This window comes from Eucyclogobius newberryi, unplaced genomic scaffold (genome assembly GCF_026437365.1).
Source record: "Eucyclogobius newberryi isolate DKJ021-1_F unplaced genomic scaffold, fEucNew1.0.hap1 SCAF_5, whole genome shotgun sequence".
Lineage (NCBI taxonomy): Eukaryota > Metazoa > Chordata > Actinopteri > Gobiiformes > Gobiidae > Eucyclogobius > Eucyclogobius newberryi.
The window spans coordinates 21772966-21795019 of NW_027316167.1; the positions used below are offsets into that span (position 1 = coordinate 21772966).

Here is a 22054-nt window from a genome sequence, read left to right on the forward strand (position 1 = left end):
TCCTCTTTTTGGACAAGATAGGACCAAAGGCATAATTTAGGATTCATTCTTGCTCAACTTGATCAACACGTCCACTAGGAGGCGCAAGGGAGTAAAAACAACAAACATTCAAATTAAAAATGATTTACTCCGTCCAACAGGCCTAAATGCATTTAACTCTGTTTACTACACCAAGTAGTGCACTGTATTATATTTATACATTTAATATAGTCATTGTAATGTTATTGATAACTTATTCGGACATATCATCTAAGAACAACAGTGATGTCGGTTTGTACATTTTGTTGTGTATTGACGACAAAGAAATGTATTCAATGAATTAAAAAGTCAGAAGCTGTTAAACCTTTATATAATACACAAACACACACAAAAAAAAGTATCAAACATTTCCTAGTTCTTAAAAACCACACAGCCATCAGTAATCATTGAACTGTCCTTTAGTGGAGCCAAGCTGGAGATTGGAGCGTAGTTTATACATGCAGTTCAAAGAGTCCAGCAGAAACGCCCGGGTGGTATTGATTTCCATTAAGGTCAGGTTGTCAAGCTACAAAAAAAGATGTATATTGTTATGTCTTTGAAGAAAGTTTAATAATATTCATAGAATATTTACATTCACTTTATTTAAAATAATTGTGAGCCCATATTAAAATGTTAACTTGCGCAGCCAAATGGGCACACAAATGCTGTAGGTAAATACCTTGGCATGAGCCTCCTGCTGATTGATGAAGCTGTCTGCAGAGAGGCGCAGTTTGGCAATACGTGTATCCCAGATATCCTTTACTAAAGTGCGAATTTCATCTGCCATTGGAATGTTGTCTGATGCACTTTTAAAGAGAAACACAGAAGACAACATTGTTGAAGTTAGTACAGGCTTCAGTGACCGATTACTCTCCATTACGCTCCTTTAGTGAGTGGCTGTGATGCCCTGGTGTTCTACTGGGCACTTTAGACCAGGAGTGTCCTAACTTTTTTCACCGATGGTCGCATTTTGAAACTTATATGGAACATGGGTCACAAAACAATACGAAAATGTTGAATTTTGGCATTTGACATTGACATTATGATGCCTCCACACCTTTAATAAGACTTGGAACATTAAATGCTTGAATCTCGCCAATTTTACAGTAAAAAGTTAGCAGCATACCAACTTACCAGCCGGAGGGCCAACAAAAATTAGCCTGAGGGCCACATTTGGCCCCCAGGCCGTAGTTTGGACATGCCTGCTGACACTCTTATACCAGCAGCAGTGCCTTCAATAACACGCACTTTGCCTGAAACTGTGTCTGTGCGTTGATGTTACAAGTTTGAATAGAAGAGTCTAATGTTGTGTGTCTACGGTTTGTTTTTGTCTAGGTTCATATATTGTGTACATGTATTGTGTGCATGTATTGTGTGCATGTATTGTGTATATGTATTGTGTGCATGTATTGTGTACATGTATTGTGTGCATGTATTGTGTATATGTATTGTGTACATGTATTGTGTGCATGTATTGTGTATATGTATTGTGTACATGTATTGTGTGCATGTATTGTGTGCATGTATTGTGTGCATGTATTGTGTGCATGTATTGTGTGCATGTATTGTGTACATGTATTGTGTACATGTATTGTGTGCATGTATTGTGTACATGTATTGTGTACATGTATTGTGTATATGTATTGTGTGCATGTATTGTGTACATGTATTGTGTACATGTATTGTGTACATGTATTGTGTATATGTATTGTGTGCATGTATTGTGTACATGTATTGTGTACATGTATTGTGTGCATGTATTGTGTGCATGTATTGTGTGCATGTATTGTGTATATGTATTGTGTGCATGTATTGTGTACATGTATTGTGTGCATGTATTGTGTATATGTATTGTGTACATGTATTGTGTGCATGTATTGTGTGCATGTATTGTGTGCATGTATTGTGTACATGTATTGTGTACATGTATTGTGTACATGTATTTTGCATGCAAGTCCGTGTCATGAATAAAGCAGATCTCATCTATGTGCTTAACCCTGACAGTGCATGGTGTAACATATCTTACTGGTTCAGCAGCAGTTTGGTCAGCTCCATGTAGTATGGACTAGGCACAGGTGTAAATGTTTCTTCTTTTCGTTCAAGGTCGCGCATTTCCTCTAGTTTCTCTGCACAAGATCAATACAGTGTTGGTTACAAACTGATGGTCATTCTGCAAAACAGTGAAGATGTTACTTTTCAAATGGTCAAGTTAACTTAACCTACCAACATCCATCCACTCAGGGGGTACAATCCTGCATTTTTGACGCTGCTTTAGATTAAGAGCTAACCACACGGGAACATTTACGGGCAGCCCAGGGTTAAAGGGGCCGAGATCTCCCTGAAACATGACATGGATACACAATACAAAACACATTTTTGAGAATTATATGCTTATATAAACAACTGTAGTCTCAAGTAGCGTTAGGTTCACTTACCCCGATTAAATAGATCTTGTCTAGACTGAAATTCGGTATTATTTGAACCACTTCCTTCTCCGCAATAAACTCTACTTCAGATGCGTCCATGGTATAAATTGATAGGAAATCTTAACTCTATACTTAAAAGTATCAAAACAACGGTTTTCCCGCGTGATGTACCCGGAAAAACACATGGATCTCAAAGTCTCATGCGTGTTCTCGCGAGAGGTAAAAATGTGTGACTATCTCACTAACATAATATTAATAATAACTACTTTAAATCCTATAAATCCATGTGATATACAGGCTGTACAACAGTGAACAATATTTCAAACTATACTTCAGAAAGGTGTCCGTTAAATTTTAAAGTGTTTAGTTCACACAGTGAAGGCAGGGCATTTGCGGCCACAATCCACTAGGTGGCGATCCATACAAACGAATGAGAACGATCTATGACGGAAGCTTTGAATTACTTGGAAAATGTTGTTTTATTTTTCTTTATTTGTACATTGATTGGTCAATTTTTCTTTTAGAATTTGAACGTTTATTTATGCATCCCAAATCAAACCAAACCACATATCAAACATGAAAATGAAATATTCTCATTTTGTGTATTTATTCTCGAGATTACTTAAATTTAAAACAGGGGCTATAGTTAAAAATGTAATTCATAAAGAAAGAAATATTATACATTTAAAATGTACTACACTTATTAAATTTAATAAAATAAAAAGTAATTTACTTGCATCTACTTAAAACCCACGTGTATTCATTCCGTACCATTTCCAACCTGAAGCAAAAGACAACTATATTAGTTTTTTTTAGCATATTTAATATATTAAAAAGGTAAGTTATTTTCATTATTTATTTTTAGGCCAATAACTACAACTACAAACATTTGCATTAAAAACTTCAGTCAAGTCTTGTCTAAATATTAGCCTCAAAATGTGCCAACAGTACATTATTGTGCTTGCCCTTTAAGGTCTGGGTATTTTTCCTCAACAGGAGATCCGCTTGTTGAAACAAAGACTGTGGCCCACTTCTGTCCCCCAAACAAAGTCTGCATGCTAAAATGGCACCAATAAATCTTCCAAGGTCATCAAGAAAGGTTAGCAGAGATCTAGGACGGACTTGTTGATCACAGGATTGGTCCAGTCATTTCGCAGATCATCCAAGTGATTGTCAAAGTCAATAAGGTTTTCATAGCACCGGCTCTCTAGAAGAGCTGATGTGATCTTCTGCGCTTCATGCCAGTCTTCAAATGAGTCACTGAAAAGTCAAATGTAATGTTAGGGACAAAACATGTATAATTCTCTGGTGGTTTGAATAACATGTTATTATTTATTTATTTATGAATATAAACTTTGTAAAGGACACTAGTAAAGTATCAGAAAACTTACGTAGTAACATCTCTGCTTTTCCATTTGTTTTCATGGTGATCATAGATAATAACTATAGGTTCATAGCAACTAACTGTCAATCTACTGTTATCCACCTGGAACAGAGGAAAACATACACAAATTAGTGTCACTTCAGGGAGAACTGCAAGGAGCGATTGCAAGAAGCATCTCTGTGAATGTTACAGGCTGAATCTGCCCACATACCATAACAATTGCAGCATCACTAAAGTTGTCTGAAATCCTGGAAGCCACTTTCTCAGCAACTTGATTAAGTCTGCAATGATAAGAACCAAAATATTTTATCATTAAAAAAACAATTAACACCACAAAGGATTGAATTAGTTTCTCTGAATCAATGTCTGTCCTATTGTATCAGTGCATTAGGACAACGAATGATTATTAAGTTATTATTTTTGCTAATTGATGAATGTAGCGACTCTTTTTTTCAATTGATCGATTTGTTGTTTATTTTTTTAAACACTAAACACATGCAGCGTGAAGTCTCCTTATAGAGTATATTAACAGACAAAATAGTTTTTCCATCAAAAACTCAAAATCCACAAATTTCATGTGTAATTAATGCACCGTCCATTAAACCTATCCCCTGAGCACATGGCATATTGTGGAGTCTGTGTATGGAATATAAAACTATTATTTGATTACTCAATTAGTTGATGCTTATTTCAATCATCAATTAACTTGTTCCAACTCTCCATAGCAACATGCATAGCAACAGTTCAAATTAGATGGTAGTTTCTCCCAATTATCTTGGAAAATGTAAGTATTTTTGCTAACCTATTCACACAGTTGTTAATTCAAATTTGTACCTTGCGTCCTTTGAGCGTTCATTTGCTTGATAATATCCAGAAATAACATAGTTATTCTCTTTGCACCACGTGTCAATCTGTAAAAAGAGCACATACAGTGATTGTTGTAAAATATATATATATGGTTTGTGTTTACAACTCTACATACTGTTTTTTCGACCACAATCTCACAAACAACCTTATTTGGAGTACTACCATTGTGCATGAATGCATGTTAAATAAATAATATATTTAGACCCACTCAAATACACTCTTTAGAAAATAGATGAAACATCTATAGATCCGTGCATGTTACTGTGTAGCACTTACCAGTGTTAGAGCTGCTTCAAGCATCGGTGCTAAAGCGAGAGTGCCGTGGAAGAGAGGGACACAGTCAACACACAGAGCTGTGTGACTCTGACCATCTTTCTTTTTGTCTTTCGGCTTTTCTGCCACTAGAAGCCCATTCACGGCGCTGTGGGGATACTTGGCAGCGTGTAAAAGCATTTTACAGTAAGCCTGACTCGTCAACTGAACAGGCATGTTGAGATAATAATGACAGATTCAATATATAAATAACACAAGCTGTTACGCACTGAAGAGCCACACGCTGCTAGCATTAGCGAACACTCAATCCATGTGAACTGCACAGAAGTTATCAACTCATGCTAAAACAACCCGTCTAACATTGCTTTTTATAATTGACGGCTGACCACACGGACTGGCAATAAAAAGCCCAATTTGACGAAATCAATCTGTGAATATGAAACAATCGAGTCATACGAGCTTGTCTTAAATCCTTCTTCTACTTGTTTCACCGGTGTGCCGTAAACCAAAACAAAGTGACGTGAAGCCGAGCTCTTACGTATTTCCGTCACCGCTTTCCTTTCAGACTCAGGAGCGACCGGGCAAAAGGAGAGGAAGTAGGTCGTATTTTTAATTTAACTTTATATTTCGCCTATCTACCGTATATAACTATTCTGATGCAATTTTTCGGTAGTATAATACACGATGAACAAACTAGCATTTTCTCGAAGTACAGTTTATTCAAATGACATTGCCAGTTGTTCTGAGCTGCTAACTGGGATGCTACAGTTAGCATAGGTTGATCGAGGACACATTTTCTCATAACCAAACATTACATTGTCTTTAAATATACAGTGGACATTTATATCTGTCTTCTGTGTACGATTAAACTGTTTCATATAATTGTCTCAGGCTCTTTGTTAATGTAACGTTAGTACCATCTTTTCCGCACACATGACCTTGTGTTGGCACAAAACTAGCGATAGCTTAGCCAGCCGACCGGACGATGATGATGATAGAAGTACTAACGGTATCTGAAAACACTGACACAGATGCCACATGAAACGTTTCTATAAATATGTATACACCTCATTAAAATAAAGCTACCTGCCACGCTACTTGGCTAAAGTTAAGTTGCGTGGTGTGTATGTTTGCTTATAATGGTAAATGTCATATATTTCTGTTTATACGTAAATACTTTTTATTTACAGAATGTTGGCGTCCAGAGCCCTTCGCCTTGTCAGCAAACGTGCTATTTCTACCGCTGTCTGTCTACGTGGGGGACATGGTGAGAATAAAAACACAACACACCCATACGTTTTTCTGTGAAATTCTGTATTTAAAGTGTTATTTTTGTCTATCATGCAGGTGTGGCCAAAGTAGAGGAATATACACTTCCTGTCTACTTTGACAGGCGTGAAAATCCCCTCCCAGATATCAGCTATGTGCAGACACTTAGTCCAGAGCAGACGTCTCTCAAAGAGAAGGAGAAGGGCTCCTGGGCCGCCCTGTCCAATGAAGAGAAAATTGCACGTAAGACAAAAAGCATAATTTACTAAACTGTCTCCCATTACATCAGAATGCTGTATTCTAACAGTATAATCTGTTGCCTTGTTTTACTTCATGCCTCCATCACAGCAAAGTTGTTCAAAGCTAAAATACATTGTTATTAATTCATTATCATTTTTTTGTCGCCCATCAAAGTAACTCCTGTTGAGGTTTGGGGAGTTACAAAAATATATATTACAGTTGGCTTTGGTGTTCACCAAATACACCAATAGCTGATTCTATGAAAGTATAGGACATGGTATTTTATTTTTATGAATTGTTTGATTACTTCAACAATTATTAGAGATAAGGTTAAATTGTATTTATATTGGTTTCTTCTATTTAGTGTACCGGATCAGCTTCAACCAGAGTTTTGCCGAGATGAACCAAGACTCAGCAGAATGGAAGTCTGTGGTTGGAGGAGTGCTGTTTTTTATCGGTTTCACTGGCCTGGTCGTCTTCTGGCAGAGAAAATTTGGTGAATAAGATGGATGTCATTTTTTAATATTAATCTGTATTTTGATAATAATTGTTAATGTTTTTCTTCTCTGCAGTGTATGGGCCAGTCCCATCCACATTTGATCCTGAACATAAAGCAAAAGAGTTGCAGCGTATGCTGGATATGAGAATCAACCCAGTGGAGGGCTTTTCAGCCAAGTGGGACTATGAAAATAAGCAGTGGAAAAAGTAAATGACCTAGAGGACCATTACAAGATAGCCAGGAATATGATTACGTCTGTATTTATCAATTATTCACATTACTTCAGTTGTAAATTTTGGAAGGCCTCTTCCTCTTAAGGTCATTGTATGATATTAACAAATAAAACAAAGCTTGAGAGCCATGCCTTGATGTTGTGTCCTAGTCTTTGATATTTAACTACAGTCATTTAACCCAATGTAGGATTTTTAATTTACCTGGGGATTAGACTTGGAAATATGTGGTAAAAAGGTTATTACGCAACTGATAATATAACTATAATGGTCTTTTGCATAAAAAAAGTGTGTATACAATGTTGATATTTCTAATGTATAATATATTATGTATAATTCAGCGTTGGAGGGCGTGAACAATACTTTGCTTTACTGCGGTGAGTTTATTTACGTCACAGAATCAGCCTGTTGCGTTAAACGCCCCCTGCAGCTCAAACGGGGCACAGCAGGCGTGTAATGTAATAAATCCATGGAATGAACCCGCTCCTCTTCAAGTCAAGACGATCGGCTAACTAGCATAAAGAATAAAGTCTATAGTCTTTGTTCTTTGTTCTTTAGACTTTGAAGACTAAAGAATAAAGTCTAATCTGTACATTAGGTGGCGGTAATGCAACAACATACCAAACGCCATAAAACACCAAAGAAGAAGCGTGAGAAAACTTTATTTGCCAAAAGGCAAAACTAAAAGTCTTGATTTTTATGTAATTATCCAAGCTAACTGTGAATAGCTCAACGGTTAGTCCAATATACCTCCCAGTTTGTTGCAGTTCAAATCTTAGCACAGGCTACATCTGTCTTCAGACTTGTGCGTATTATTATTAGCTTATTGCCACCATGGGGAATGGGATGAACAAGGTAAGCATTTGTTTCAACTTGCTTTTATATTTAACGTTATATCCTTAGTGTGAGCTATTGACATTAACGCTGTTACTGCTGACGTCATGTTTAGATCTAAACTTTGACCCTCATCATAAAACCTGAACCAACCATAGACTCAACACATCCTACTGTGGGCTACTGTAGGCTACTGTGGGCTACTGTAGTTTGTGAAGCAAGTATGTAGAGAAGCAGTGATGTCCAGATGATAGTAATAGAGTTGTGTGTTATGTGTTTAAGTCTCGCTGTTAGCTCACTGTTAGCACAGTTAGTACAGTTAGCATATTGCTAAAGAGAGATGCTTCCGCATCATGTCCACAGCCAGAGGCAGTTTCACTCACATTTCATTGTCCCATGTCTGGGACTCCTTTGCACAGGAGGAGGCCTGGCCTCCTAAGATAAGATAATATATTCCTTTATTGTCCCACATGGGGAAATTTCATTGGTGCAACGCAGGTAGATACAGAGGTAGATACAGAAGAACAGATCACTTATAGGAAGTCTGAAAAACACTTTCAGTAGAAGATCTCCTATAAATAAATAAAAACTCCCATAGACAAATAAATAAATACCATTGCATGTGATCACGACAGTAATTGCACATGAATATGTGTCACGACAGCACATAGATTGCACATGAATTTCACATGAATTGCACATGAATTCCAACAGCAATTGCACATATGACAGAATTGCACATCAGATAGCTGTTATTCTTGACACAGTTTGTAGCTGTGTCATTACAGGGGTATGTTCCCTGAGACCTAGGTTTGGGTTATATATGCTGCTACATTTTATGCTGTAAAACCATACATTTGTGCACAACTATTGAACCTGAACCACTAGCCTATTCTTTATTTTGAGGAGGTTCCTATGTTCCCCCATTCATTGAAAAGGGGGAACATGGGTACACACCCGTCTTTACAGGCCTTGGGTTCTTTCTTTCCACATTGTTGTTAATAATACATAGACATAACTTTAACATAATCATGTCGTTCCCTGATTAGCCCATAGATATTGAATCAGTCTTTATATTATAAACTCTCAGGTATCTCCTGAGATGTACAATTTCTATCCTCTATCTTTTTATTTTGTTACAGTGTTCAGAGTGTTGGTCTGTTAGCATTAGTGTTTCAGACCTTGTAAGGTGGTTTCCTCTTTGCTGCTGCTTAAATCCTAATCCCTAAATCCTAAAATGGCTGCATGGACCTCAGTCATTTGTATAATTCAGGAGAAGACAGTTTTCCTTGAGCAAATGTCTTTTAAAACACTGTGTCTTTTGTTTCCCAGGTTGTTGATGGCCTCTTCCTTGGCAACTATAGAGGTGAGTAAATCTCTTAAAGTATTGTTAACTAGTAAATAGTTTATGTTAGTGGTGGGGAAAGTATTTTATTATTTAGAATTTATTTTACTTTACAAGATTGTTGGTTAGAAACAGGGCTCCATATGCCATATTAGGGCTCGGGTTTGCCTAGTACTTCACAAAACAATATGTTTCCCGATTGTCAGATCTTGTGCTGATATTATGTTCTTTATAACCAGTGTTAAAAGTTTACTAAAGTGATGATTTGCTTGTGTAAAATAACTACCGGTAATAACTATAACCAACCATATGTTCACAAATTATCAAATTTTTGTCCTACAAATGAATTACCTTTTAGACCAGCCCTTGATACAGAAGTCAGCAGGGTAGTGATACTGTATAAACCAGGCCAATACTGTAAATAAGAATTAGTTCTTCATGTTTAGCCTGGGAAAAGAAAGGTTGAATAAAAAATTACTTGATGACAGCAAAGCACAAGCTAAAATATGCTTTCATACCCCTTTTTCTTTTTTAGATTCAGAGAACAGACAAAGCCTGTCAAAAAACGGTATCACACACATTCTGTCTGTGCACGATCATGCCAAACCTGTGTATGAGGTAAGTCAGTACGTCTCAGTCAGTGTGATCAGTGTTGTCCAGAGGGGGGTGGTGGTGGGCTATAGTTGAGTTCAGAAAAACAACAACAACGTGTGCTGTATAATTAACATAATTTGTGTTGATCTAAATTTAAATATTATTGTTTACCTAACGTTTTTTTGTTTTTTTTTAGGATATGACCTACCTTTGTATTGTTGCTGCTGATACCCCCAGTCAAAACTTGTGAGTGATTTTTTTTGTGAGATTGTGATTTTTTAAATGTATTTATCGTCTATTTATACAGGGGAAACCAAATGACAGAAACTCTTTGCCCTGTCAAGGACAAAACACATTAAACAAACTCTGGATATCCAGACCAGGTATATAATATAGCTATTAAACAATCAATGAAATTAACAAATGCATAAAAGTGCAAGGCAAGTTTATTTGTAGAGCACAATTTGTACACAAGGCAATTCAAATGCATTAAAATCACAGACATGAAAAACACACTTACACGTACAATATGGGATGTAACATTGTAAACATCACAAAAATCAGATCTAATTATTGGAATATTTTATTATTGTAGTTCTCTGATTTTTACTGACCATGAAAATTGATTTTAGCATTAAATATTGCTGCTTAATAAGTTCAGCCATAACTATTAAATCTATTGTGTTTTACGAAATTCCACAGACATAAGCTACATGTGTCAATTAAGCATTGTATTTTAACATTTAATTTTGTTTGTTTCAGTTCGCCCTGTTTATTTTATTCATTTTGCATACTTGTGCATTAGGTGTGAATAATTGTATATAAATCAGATCATGATCAGATTTTGGGTGTGCCAGTGTAATATGAAGGACAGTTGTCAAGAGAGTCAAAACGAGACATTTCTCATTGATCTGGGATGGAGATGTCTGACCTCTTGTTGCAATCAAGTGTCCTTCCCTTAGGCAGCAGAGGAAGGAAACCACAGGGTGACATCTGGCTGTTGGCCCCGACCACCCTGAGTTTAATACACCCTTCTGTCACAATCACTGGTCTGACTAATGAGACAAACTGTCAGACTGGAGCCCCAAAGTACCACCACTGCAAATGTGCAAACCGAAAAATTTGTTTTCTTGTCTTTGTGTTGTACATGGTGTCACTGAACTGCTTCTTTAATTTGGGACTGCTGTGACACTGTAAATAAACACGGTGATCATCCAGATAGTTAAAGTCTGTATAAAAATGAGGCAACTTCTTTGATCCGGTCAATATTCTGCTTGTTTGAACCTCAAAACTGTCACATGGTTAATTTTCTGCATATTAAACAAGACAGCCGGAAACCTCGACTGCTTGGAAGACAGAACAAACTGCTGAGGAGACGTGTTTTCGAGAAAAGGGGTTGAATCTCAGGAAGACAGAAAAAGGAAAGCGTTGGTCAGTCTATTTTAGCCCCAGTTTGTTAATCTGTCTGGTATTGAGAAACCAACATCTGCTCTGCTGTTATCTGCTTTGTGCGTCTTGATTATGCAAAGCAAATCCATGTTTCCTGTCTGAGCAAATGCCATTCACACCCGCTCTGTCTAATGGCACAGGGTTTATGACTAGTAAATATCAAATCCTTCATTTATTTGCATTAAACATCACCGACTATTGAATGTACACAAAGTCTTCTCACGTAAAAATTATTCAAGATAATTCAGTGAAATAATGTGTGGCCTTTACTGCACATATTAAAATGTATTGAGCCGCTTACCCCGCCTACTTTTCCTAAAACGCCTGACTAAAATGAGCCCCAATTTTGAAGCAGTTTCTGAACCCCTTAGAGTACAAACAAATGGCCGCACTCTTTATGAAGTTTAAACCCTATAGTTTTGGCCTCTGATGTATGATTCTCTCTAATTATAAGTAAGCTCAGAGGAATATCAGCTTTCAAATCCTGCCTAGATGGTCTTTGGTAAATGAAAGGAGTAAAGCTGGTGTCTGGAGGTACGGTCTGACTGACACTAGTTTGAGTATTTTTTTGGTTTTGACAATTCCTCCTTAAAAGCTGAAGCCAATTTCACTAAAAAAGACATTCAGGGACTTGTAATAAATAAATAGATAAATATATGAAGAAGCCGCCGGGCCACCTCACCTTAAAACAGCTTCATGTTTAAGACCGTAAGATTATTTTTGCATGTTTCAGATCACAACATTTCAAAGATTGCATTGGCTTCATCCATGAGTGCCGCTTGAATGGAGGCTCATGTTTGGTTCACTGGTAAGTGTTGATCATTTATTCAAACCCAGACCCTGCCTTGTGATTGTACTAACCACATGCTCTTATGCTGGGACAGTCTTGCAGGAGTGTCTCGCAGCACGACGATGGTGGTGGCCTATCTAATGACGGTCACAAAGTATGACTGGAAGGAATGCCTGACGGCCGTCAAGGCGGTCCGTTCTTTTGTGGGCCCAAACAATGGCTTCCAGCAGCAGCTACAGGAATACCAAGTGACTCTAGTTTCAGAGGTAAACTATGCAAAAATGTTCCTCATTATTTTGAGAAAGGTTTTATTATTGTGATACTCTTGATCGCTTCAATATTACTCACATTACCCACTTCGCTGTACAATGTGGAGAGATTGTTTATTCATGATTTTACTAGTAGCCTGATTAGCCGGACTAACTGTTTTCTATTTCAAACAAAACATTGTGCACGTCAGAAAATAGGTTGTTTTGCCATAAACTAGATTTAAAAAAAATAAAAGTTTTATCTTCGTTGCACTAACATCACCAGACTTAATTTTCTGTTTAATCAAGAAGCAACAAATAAGGAAAGCACGAGTAAAAGTTCACAGCACTTTTAATGATGTCTTTTGTCTTGTTTGAAATGATTACATTTGCTGTAACTGGGATTCTCAATGCCACTACTTTAGTGCCAGTTTAGACAGTTGTACTTTTTTCTCAAAAGTATTATTGAAAGCAATTTAAAATTGAATTCTGCATTAAGTTTGCAGTTATATAATCGTACAGTAGAGTATGTGGAATGAAGGCCTCTCTGTTATTTCCAGTTTGATGTATTTTCTAATCTGTGCATGAAGAAAAGAAGGGGAACTGTTGGGGGGTTGCTCAGGTTGCATTAGCCTGGTACTCATCATCACGTGACAGGCCTTACAGTCAGCATCTTGCAACACAGAAGTCTTTCATCTTTGTAAATTTTGAGGATTTAAGAGGAAATAGGTTTCATGTGAATGATTTTTCCCACATCTCAAAAGAGAAAGTAAAACATCACAACAACAGAATAGAATTACATACAAATATACATACCCAGTACATCTCTAAGTACATTTTTTTTTTAAATGGCAATGATTCCTGTTCATCTAGTAATACTAGTCATAATACTTACTTACCTATTTTTTTCTGCTGAAATTTATCTTTTACTCCATGACTCAAAAATGGCAAAGCTTAAATTTAAATTTACAACTTAGAAAATATTACGCACATCTTGTTTTGAAGGTCTTATCTCAAACTGTAATAAAAGCTCGGCTTAAGGCACATAGTATAGAAAAATACTGTTGTTGAAGGGTGAAATCAATCAATGTTATTAATTTAGATTTAATGAAATTTAAAGGCAAATACAAATACTAGTATTTATTTATTTATCTTGTAATCGAATACATTTAGAAGACTTAATGTTTTGACTCTTTCTGCAGTACCAAACCTGGTTAGAGTCCAGTTACCGGCATAGTCCTTTCAAAGACCAGGAGCAGGTGGCTGCACTGTTGAGCCTGTACCTGGAGCAACAGGAAAACAAGAAGAAAGATAAGGATGCTTTCTTGTTCAGTTTGGGACGGGAAGACGGCGCTTTGCCCTATGCTCAAGAGAATGCTGAAGAGAATGCTGAAGAGAATGCTGAAGAGAATGCTGAAGAGAATGCTGAAGAGAATGCTGTAGACAATGCTGAAGATAAGAGCTGAACTGCTGCCACTGTCCCCATCTTTATTCAGCCAAAGCCAATGCACACATTCAGACAAATATAAATAAGCAGGTGCTCAATTGGAGGGGTAATTCATTGCACAAAAAAACTTGTTTATTCGGGTATAAATTGTAGCGAAAAATAAACAAATATGTATATTGAGTATTCCCAAAGACAAGAAAACCAAGGCACATTTACAAAAGAATAGTAAAAAGCGTGTTAATATTTGTTTGTAAATCAGAGTGCCTTGGTTTTCTCGCCAATGAACACATTATTTGTTCACTTTGAAAAGTAAAAATAAAAAAATCTGATACTTTCACCAATGCACAGACGCCTTAAAACACCTTAGCTATATTATATCACAAGTACTTCCATTTTTTAAATTATTTGTACATTTAGCTTAGAAACCTTAAATTGTTATGTGATTTGTACATTTAAGAAATCTTTACCTCTGCACTGATCTTTTTTTTTGTTCTTATTAAAATGTAAATTATTTAAAAGTGGACATACAGCCATATTGTCATTTCTATTTTTGTTGGCCAAGCTGTAAATGTAATTGTTTTTATATGACCAAAGCTGCCATAAAGAAAGCTGCCTCATATGTATAAGATGTAGCACAATAATGCAATATTGTGTTTGTGAACAATGACACTTTGTGTTTTAGAAATGCTTTCCTGAACAATGCATATGCACATCTTAAGGTTATTTTTGTTTTGATGGGAAAATGTAAACTGTTTTTTTTTTTTTGGTAATAAAAAGGAGTAAACCTGCACACTAGTTTTGTGTTGTGTGTTTTGTGTTGATTTTTTTTCTTTTTTGTATAATTTAGAATTTTCTAAAACAATAAATTGTGCAGATGTCCTGAAGGCAACAGTTTGAGTTGGAGGGGAGTCTTTATAAATACTCTTGTTTTAAAAAGTTGATAAAAAAAATACGTTTTCAAATAAACACTCTCTCTGCTTTATATCATTCCTGCTTAATACATGTTCATTAAATTCACACATCTTCCATCTGACACAGTGAGCATACATGCACAGGATGCTGTTTTGTATGATTTTTTTCCTTAGAATGGGTGTAGGGGGTCGTTAAAAATCCCCTTGAAACGTGTGACTTTTCTGTGTTAATCGCTATTTATCTGCGCAGTTTACGCGTGGGCAGCAAGTTTACAACCTAAACCCGTGTCAGGCCATTTCTTGTAAATGCCCACGATTAAAAGAACTCTTCCGCAATGGGCGGGTCTTAAGAGGCGCCTGTTTGCTGATTGGCCAGAGGAAAGCTCGTTGACAAATCACCTTCACGTCACTCCATTCATAACAGGGATCATAAAGTTCTGACTTGTAGTGTCTGCACCGCGCTAATTAGGGCCAAATCTTTCAGGGACTCTTTGAGCAACAATTGTTATTTTTCTGACAACATTGTACGTTTTTGTTGTTAATTAATATGGCATTTTAAATATTATCAAACTTTTAAAAATAGATCTATATATTTAAAGTCAGATTTTCTACCGGGTGAAATGTCGCACTGTGGAGGTCGCAGGCTGAAGCAGTGGTTGATAGAGCAGATCCAGAGTGGACAGTACTGCGGGCTGCAGTGGGAGGATGAGAGCCGCACCATGTTCCGCATCCCGTGGAAACACGCTGGGAAACAGGATTACAACCAAGAAGTGGATGCGTCGATTTTTAAGGTCGGTAAAGTGTAACTGATGTCGAGCTTGACACGAGCACGTGAAAGGAGAATGTGGGCAGAGTGTCATTTCTCATGTGCGGCATTATTAACAGGTTTAGAAATAGCTGTGGACCTGTAGATTTTAAGACAAAGTGTATACAACTTGTCCTGTTGTGTGTGTTGACAGGCCTGGGCTGTGTTCAAAGGCAAGTTTAAGGAAGGGGACAAAGCTGAGCCCGCGACATGGAAGACCAGACTCCGCTGTGCTCTCAACAAAAGCCCAGACTTTGAGGAGGTGGCGGAGAGATCTCAACTGGACATCTCAGAGCCTTACAAAGTCTACCGCATTGTTCCCGAGGAGGAGCAGAAAAGTATGCACCACATGCCATTTATATGATTTTTATTTTATTATCACAAATCCAATCATCACATGTCTTTTTTTTACAGTTGGTAGAAGCCCACTGCAGCAGCCCCTTCCCACCAGCAGCAACTCTGGAGATCTGACTGACATAGACTGCAGTCCCGACACAATAGAAGACTTCATCAAAGAAGTGAGACGTTTTGTTTTTGTAATATCATCTTAATATTGCCTGGTGTAACTTCACAAAATATTTCCGTTTGTTTGTTTGTTTCTGAAGGAAGATGCTTGTAACGTCCAGTCCAGTCCAGAGTATTGGTCTCAGGGCACCATTAACTGTAAGACAAACATGTTATTTGTTTTGTGATTCCATATTACACAGTTGTTTTTTAATCAACTTCATTAAACATATTTAATCTCAGTAGAAAGACACCACATTTATGCCATTTTATTGTGGGATGACATTTGGTTTCTTTGTTGAGTCTTTGGCTGAAAGAATTGGCAAACATCCTGTTGGACTTTGCTGACATCAGTTTATTTTCATGTAATCGTGCTAAAGCAATGGACTTTTGATGATGCAGCAAAATAATGGCATGACATGTGGTCAAATATGGTTTTCTGTGTCCCGTGTTAGAAAAGTAATCCCCTCTCAAATGTTTACAGCTTATCCTCTCCATCAGGACCCTCTGCCGTCAGGGACAGTGGGCTCAGGTTTGTATTATTTCCTGAGTTCCCTCTGTGTCGCTTGTTTTCTCCTTTCAAATGTTTTTTTGTTTTGTTTTTTTTCCATAGCTTTTGCCCAGATGATGATCAGTTTCTACTACAGTGGGAAGTTGACCCACACCACTGTGGTCACTCATCCTGACGGGTGTCGGATCTCTCCTCGACAGCAGCACGTGAGCCGCGGCGCCTTGTACGGCTCTGACTCAATGCAAAGTGTGCATTTCCCGCCGGCCGAGCTCATAGAGAATGAACGCCAGAGCTATATCACACAAAAACTGCTGAGCCACTTGGAGAGAGGGGTCTTAGTGCGGGCCAACCAGGAGGGCATCTTCATCAAGAGGCTGTGCCAGAGCAGAGTGTTCTTGAGCAGCCCGGCAGAGGCTCACAATGCCGTGCCCCGCAAACTGCAAAGAGATGCAGTGGTCAAGATCTTTGACACTAGAAGCTTCTTGCAGGGTAAGGCTCACATAATCCCTGAAAATAAAGGTTATTTACAATACTCAAACATATGTGTTGGGTTATCTTGTGCAGGTTGAATGATGTGTTTGGTTTTGTTCTTTCATTCAGCTCTGCAGATGTATCAGGATGAACATTTTCCTGCCCCAGAACCCACAGTGACTTTGTGTTTTGGAGAAGAGCTCCAAGACCTTAATAACGCTAAGAACAAACTAATCATAGTGCAGGTAAACTATTTACTGCCACCTTTTGAATAGCACTTTGTATTATCACATTATTCAGCCACATTGTGTCTGGGTTGCAGATTACGATGGTAAAATGCCAGCACTTGACTGAAGCAGTGAACATGCGTCGGATGCAGTCTTTCTACAGCAGCACAAACGTGGAGATGTCAGAAGAGGTCGCCTCAGAGCAGGTGGCTCACATCTACCAGGACCTGTGCAGCTACGGTGGCCCTCAGAGGACATCCTGCTACAGAGACAACATGACCATCACCGCCTAAAGTGGTTGTCCCAGAGTCAAGCCATCGGTGAATTAAAGACACAAAAATGGAGTATTGTAAGCCATCTCATGAGCAGCAAGAGGAGTGAAAGAAGTCCTTTACACAGAAGTGTAACACATTTAAAGAGCATTCTGAGAGTCATCCACAAAGAAGATTAGTTATCTCTGTGAATGTTCACTTACGTATGTCCTTACACCTTTGGTAGTGTTTCTGGTATTTAGTTCTCATGTATCAAGTCTGTTTGATAAGCATAATATTGTAGCTGATGTTAGTGCAGCGTGATCTTGAATCCAAAGCAGATTTAGGTTGGTACATTTCTTTTTCACACACACAATTATATAATTGCTAAGATGAAATCAAATCTAATGTGGTATTCAATTACAGATAGGTTTTACTATCTGGCTGTTTTTATTGTTTATTTTTATAAAGTCATTTTCTAATAAAAGATTGACAAAAAATATATTTTTTTCTTTTTTTAATTAGAAATCTATACATTAAGCTATGCTAATGCTGTAATTATTTATAAAATCATATATAATGCAACTGATACTATTGTTCTCACTGTGAAAACATTTACTTTGAGTGTATTCAAATTTCCTGCCCAAACATACTTAGCTTACTTACAGGTAGATGTACCTGTAAGTAGGTCAAATTCAGGTCAAATTAAAGGTCAAATAATCCTTTATTGTCTCCCATGGGTGAAATTCCTCCTGCTGCAGGGGGTCACATGTTTTAACTCACAATACAGTACTTCAAATTACGCACAATATTTCAAAGTAATACAAAGAAAGTTAAATAAATTGTAAATTGTATTTAAAAAGCTGTAATCACTTTATCGTCTCATAGAAGGAAGCTCAAAAACCCATTGGCTCAGATTCATTATATGTTTGTGGTTCTGGGCTTTATTTTCGTGTAATAATTGTAATTGATTAAATCAGCACATATTTCACATCACACGTTTCGTTCGTTCCTGTCCATGATTTCAGATATAGGCCGTTAATAACTCTTTTAATTATTACTAATGTGTTGCACGAAGTGCACAAAGCGTCACATCTGTTAACCTTCTGCTAATGTGTCTGAGATGTGGTTGTCCTTACATTGCGACATGTCGTTCGTGGCGTCTGAGGCCGCCCATAATAAAGCTCAGCAATGATTGACAAAGCGTGTAGATGTTTCCACCCTTCACAGTCTTTTTAGAAAAGACTGTTACTTCATCAAAACTGCCCTGAGGAATTCAAAGAAATAAATTCATCAATAGTTCATGAGGTCAAATTGTGAGGTCTCTTCAAAGTAATAGTTCATATGTTGTGAGTGATGGCATATATATTCCTTTTGAGTCATTTCCATTGTTTTTCAAAGTTCAAAGTTGATGGTGCATTTAACAATCATCTATTCCAGAAGAGTCACTACACAGAAGCGTTCAGCTGTAATACCTGCTCTACAGTTTAGCAACCACTGCCATAAAATACACCACGAACATAAATGTATAATATATAAGTATGTTATATTCGGTCTGTGTCTGAGCCCAAAAGCTGGTGAGACAACGGTGTTTTTAAGCATAAGAAAAGGCATTTTTAGAGGAACTGTGAGTGGACAAACAGGTGGACAGAGGCGCCACGACACAACATGCACGATCCCAGTATAGACAAGGTAAACCACTGAGTACGAGCCAGATCCTCTCCAAAGGTATCACTTCTGAAACAACACACCAGTTCTGTTCTCTGTTATCCAAGACTACAAGACGATGGCTAATAATGTACATCAAACACGCCATTCATCAAGTTTCTGAAAATAATATTGTAATGAACTAAGAGAGATCACTATGGTTGTTTTAACACATGTGCTTGACTTTTATCAAACTAGTGACAAATCTCATATTATTAGAAACTTTTATACAGACCAATGTTTTTTTAACCGCATAAAATCGAAACACATCAATCTTTACCTTTTCCCTGATGATCTAATTTAATTGGCCCACCTTTGCTCACCTTTGAGGATGCTGCATTTCTAAATATATCAATCTGCGTGAGCTTAAGATAAAAAGATTGTGTGTTTTGTGATAAGAGCGATTCCTGAGCATCTGATGCGTTTCTGGACAGGAAACCCGGGGGATGATCGAGCACAAGTTCTCCTAAAAAAGAGGAACAGCACATGGGCCTGTGTCCTAAAAGAAGGATTTAACACTGAGAACAAATGTCATAAGCGATCAAATGATCAAGTCTTTGTGTTGTGTTTACACTGCTACAAATATGCGAAGATGACAGGAATGTGCTATTCTAAAATTTTTGTAAATAAGTCGGGTTCACATGACTTTCTATATTTCCCATAGGTCAGAATGTTTGAATGATTTACTGTCAGATTGCAGATTTGTTGACCCGGTTTATGGTTCATATCTCTGTCATTACTGGGCCAATGCACATGAAACAAAAACTGGCACAAAGTTCTGTCAGGGCAAAAAAAAACAAAAGTCAGAATAAGGTTTATTGCCATTGTCAATGAACAAAATTCACAAACATAGGAACTGGTCCTGGTGTTTCGATGCAACACAAACAAAACAATGAACAATGAATACAAAACAATGAACAATGAATAAGTACCAGATATATAAAAAATAAGTAAGAATAAAGTTAAAATAAAGTAAAAATTGGCTTGATTTGTACATACATTTACAGTTGTAGAGAGTGAAATCATTTGTTCACGATCGCCTCAGAAAGTGGTGACAACTCCAAAGGCGTGATTGTGGACAGTTGAAAAGAGTTTAATATTGCAGGTTTGTGTAATTGATTCCCAAAAAATAACGATAAGGTTAAAAGTTAGATTTAAGGATATTTCTTTCAAAAACAATAAATCTCACATAGAGTTTCAAAGTCCCACAAGCTGAGATTATGACAGCATCAAAGTCTAGAATGTGAACACTTTGTTTTGTTCATTTGAAGTATTTTTTGAGGTTGTTTCCCATCTCAACTACACCAATCATAGTCTGTCTAATTCATGTAAGTGACACATCTAACTCATAAGTGAAGGCGACATTGACATTTAATCGTCTAAAACCCCTTCACATGACAGTCGTTCAATAGAATGAGGAAATGTGTGTCTGCGATCTCTTGTACCGTTTTTTTTTTAATGATTTTGTTGGCCTGTCGGCTTTATTGGGATGCGAGAGAAGGAAAGACATGCTGCAAACTGTCAGAGTCGGGATTTGAACTCACGACACTGTGGACGGCTGCACTTGGAGCCTGGCACTCGATTGCACAGTTTAAATGGAAAACACTGATGATTTTGTGTGTTCTTTGACCACAACGAAGAGCAGGACACACTGAGCACCACTAAAGCTGAGGATACAGAGTGCACTTTCACCTGAGACAATCATGGCCTCTTCTTAAACACTCCTGAGATGTTTCATATTCAGAAGAAACAAAACTTAAGAGTAGAGAGGTGAGAGTGGAGGGGAAGGCCGGACCGGTCGCTGCCCCATGGGGAAACTCTGTGATTAGAGCTCTCATCGCACAGCTCACTGCTCATGAAAACACCCAAACGACACAGAGACGTGGAGGTGGGCTGTGGCAGAAAGGTGGTGTAGAGAAAAGTCCTTTGAAAAACCAGTGGAGCAAGACAACCTCAATAGTCCTTTTTGCATGTACATATACTGTACGTTACAATGTATTTTAGGTCAACATTTGGTCCTCCGTTAGTGATTGGGGAACAAGATCTTTGTGGTTTGACACCTTGTTTCTAAGTATACATCAGGCCGAGTGCAGAAGCTTTGATTACACAACCTTCAGTGAGAGACCACGAGTAGTGGTGAGGCGCAGGTGCCGATGAGATGAAGGATATTTTTAATGCCAGACTAAAATGGCCCCAGTGCAGCTGAGGGAGTCGGTGGGGCAAGTTCTGCAGACCACATGGTTCAGTAGAAAGCCCGCTGAGAATACATAGTTCCTACTTTGAAAAACCACAACAGGAGCATCACATGTCTTAGGTGGAATTACATGATGAAATAGCAACTGGTAATTAGAAAATAGTATTTTACATGTAGTGGGTGTAATCCCTCATTCGTTCAGGAGTTTCAAGTAAGTAAATACTTGAGTTCTACAGATGTAGTAGTATTAGGTTATAAATATGTAATATGTATAATAGGGGATGCAGGAATATAGGTCAGCATGAATTATTTCAAAAGTTGAAAATGCTAGTTTAAATTGTTAATTTATACATCATTTACATGTTATCATAATGTAGAAGTGGCCAACCTTGAAAAGTTTATCAATAGAAGTTCAAGAGGGAAAATCCCACTTGTGAAAAGAACGCGCTGGTGTAAAGGTGTCGAAAACAAGTCAAAGAAAACGTGAACAAACAAAAAAACAAAAAAGAAAAAGGCAGCAACTTAAAAAAAACGCGTTTCAATGATGTTAGAAGAAGATA

At 37.5% G+C, this 22054-nt stretch overlaps 5 protein-coding genes across 6 annotated transcripts in view; 3 read left to right on the forward strand and 2 right to left on the reverse strand.

Annotated features, from left to right (window-relative positions):
- The window catches only part of cox4i1 (cytochrome c oxidase subunit 4I1), a 215925-nt gene extending 208588 nt beyond the window's left edge, over nucleotides 1-7337 (forward strand). Inside the window, exons 1-5 of one of the 2 annotated variants that reach the window (XM_072465735.1) lie at nucleotides 5540-5564; nucleotides 6159-6235; nucleotides 6316-6480; nucleotides 6842-6973; nucleotides 7050-7337. In XM_072465735.1, coding sequence (XP_072321836.1) covers nucleotides 6160-6235; nucleotides 6316-6480; nucleotides 6842-6973; nucleotides 7050-7186 — 510 coding nt within the window. In that variant the 5' untranslated portion in view covers nucleotides 5540-5564; nucleotide 6159 and the 3' untranslated portion in view covers nucleotides 7187-7337. Of the gene's footprint in view, nucleotides 1-5539; nucleotides 5565-6158; nucleotides 6236-6315; nucleotides 6481-6841; nucleotides 6974-7049 lie in introns of those variants that run through there. The other variant, XM_072465736.1, reaches the window with a different exon arrangement.
- gins2 (GINS complex subunit 2) lies at nucleotides 275-2628 on the reverse strand. The gene is made up of 5 exons (XM_072465731.1): nucleotides 2454-2628; nucleotides 2242-2356; nucleotides 2045-2144; nucleotides 698-824; nucleotides 275-544 (listed from the first exon to the last, which is right to left on the reverse strand). The coding sequence occupies exons 1-5, from the start codon at nucleotides 2541-2543 to the stop codon at nucleotides 416-418; spliced, it is 561 nt and encodes a 186-aa protein (XP_072321832.1). The 5' UTR covers nucleotides 2544-2628; the 3' UTR covers nucleotides 275-415.
- emc8 (ER membrane protein complex subunit 8) lies at nucleotides 3028-5491 on the reverse strand. The gene is made up of 5 exons (XM_072465729.1): nucleotides 4972-5491; nucleotides 4663-4739; nucleotides 4040-4109; nucleotides 3836-3930; nucleotides 3028-3704 (listed from the first exon to the last, which is right to left on the reverse strand). Exons 1-5 carry the CDS (start codon nucleotides 5182-5184, stop codon nucleotides 3545-3547), a joined length of 615 nt encoding a protein of 204 aa, XP_072321830.1. The 5' UTR covers nucleotides 5185-5491; the 3' UTR covers nucleotides 3028-3544.
- A 639-nt stretch (nucleotides 7338-7976) lies between the features above and the next one.
- Nucleotides 7977-14110, forward strand: dusp22a (dual specificity phosphatase 22a). The gene is made up of 7 exons (XM_072465727.1): nucleotides 7977-8061; nucleotides 9373-9406; nucleotides 9921-10003; nucleotides 10176-10225; nucleotides 12162-12236; nucleotides 12313-12484; nucleotides 13669-14110. The coding sequence occupies exons 1-7, from the start codon at nucleotides 8041-8043 to the stop codon at nucleotides 13930-13932; spliced, it is 699 nt and encodes a 232-aa protein (XP_072321828.1). The 5' UTR covers nucleotides 7977-8040; the 3' UTR covers nucleotides 13933-14110.
- A 1124-nt stretch (nucleotides 14111-15234) lies between these two features.
- Nucleotides 15235-18095, forward strand: irf8 (interferon regulatory factor 8). The gene is made up of 9 exons (XM_072465720.1): nucleotides 15235-15352; nucleotides 15424-15615; nucleotides 15784-15967; nucleotides 16044-16147; nucleotides 16235-16292; nucleotides 16618-16665; nucleotides 16747-17133; nucleotides 17245-17360; nucleotides 17438-18095. The coding sequence occupies exons 2-9, from the start codon at nucleotides 15445-15447 to the stop codon at nucleotides 17633-17635; spliced, it is 1266 nt and encodes a 421-aa protein (XP_072321821.1). The 5' UTR covers nucleotides 15235-15352; nucleotides 15424-15444; the 3' UTR covers nucleotides 17636-18095.
- The last annotated feature ends 3959 nt before the right edge of the window (nucleotides 18096-22054 follow it).

What these genes read in the sequence shown, in the direction of transcription:
- gins2 (XM_072465731.1), bottom strand. Translation starts at nt 2,543, where the DNA reads ATGGACGCATCTGAAGTAGAGTTTATTGCGGAGAAGGAAGTGGTTCAA. An exon ending in ACCAAACTGCTGCTGAACCA is followed by an intron (nt 825 to 2,044) that starts GTAAGATATGTT and finishes TCTCTTTAAAAG; the next exon opens with TGCATCAGACAACATTCCAA. An exon ending in AGCAGGAGGCTCATGCCAAG is followed by an intron (nt 545 to 697) that starts GTATTTACCTAC and finishes CTTTTTTTGTAG; the next exon opens with CTTGACAACCTGACCTTAAT.
- emc8 (XM_072465729.1), bottom strand. Translation starts at nt 5,184, where the DNA reads ATGCCTGTTCAGTTGACGAGTCAGGCTTACTGTAAAATGCTTTTACAC. An exon ending in TTGAAGCAGCTCTAACACTG is followed by an intron (nt 4,740 to 4,971) that starts GTAAGTGCTACA and finishes CTCTTTTTACAG; the next exon opens with ATTGACACGTGGTGCAAAGA. An exon ending in GTGATGCTGCAATTGTTATG is followed by an intron (nt 3,931 to 4,039) that starts GTATGTGGGCAG and finishes CCTCTGTTCCAG; the next exon opens with GTGGATAACAGTAGATTGAC.
- dusp22a (XM_072465727.1), top strand. Translation starts at nt 8,041, where the DNA reads ATGGGGAATGGGATGAACAAG. An exon ending in TGGGGAATGGGATGAACAAG is followed by an intron (nt 8,062 to 9,372) that starts GTAAGCATTTGT and finishes TTTGTTTCCCAG; the next exon opens with GTTGTTGATGGCCTCTTCCT. An exon ending in GATACCCCCAGTCAAAACTT is followed by an intron (nt 10,226 to 12,161) that starts GTGAGTGATTTT and finishes TGCATGTTTCAG; the next exon opens with ATCACAACATTTCAAAGATT.
- irf8 (XM_072465720.1), top strand. Translation starts at nt 15,445, where the DNA reads ATGTCGCACTGTGGAGGTCGCAGGCTGAAGCAGTGGTTGATAGAGCAG. An exon ending in GTCAGGGACAGTGGGCTCAG is followed by an intron (nt 16,666 to 16,746) that starts GTTTGTATTATT and finishes TTTTTTCCATAG; the next exon opens with CTTTTGCCCAGATGATGATC. An exon ending in CACTAGAAGCTTCTTGCAGG is followed by an intron (nt 17,134 to 17,244) that starts GTAAGGCTCACA and finishes TCTTTCATTCAG; the next exon opens with CTCTGCAGATGTATCAGGAT.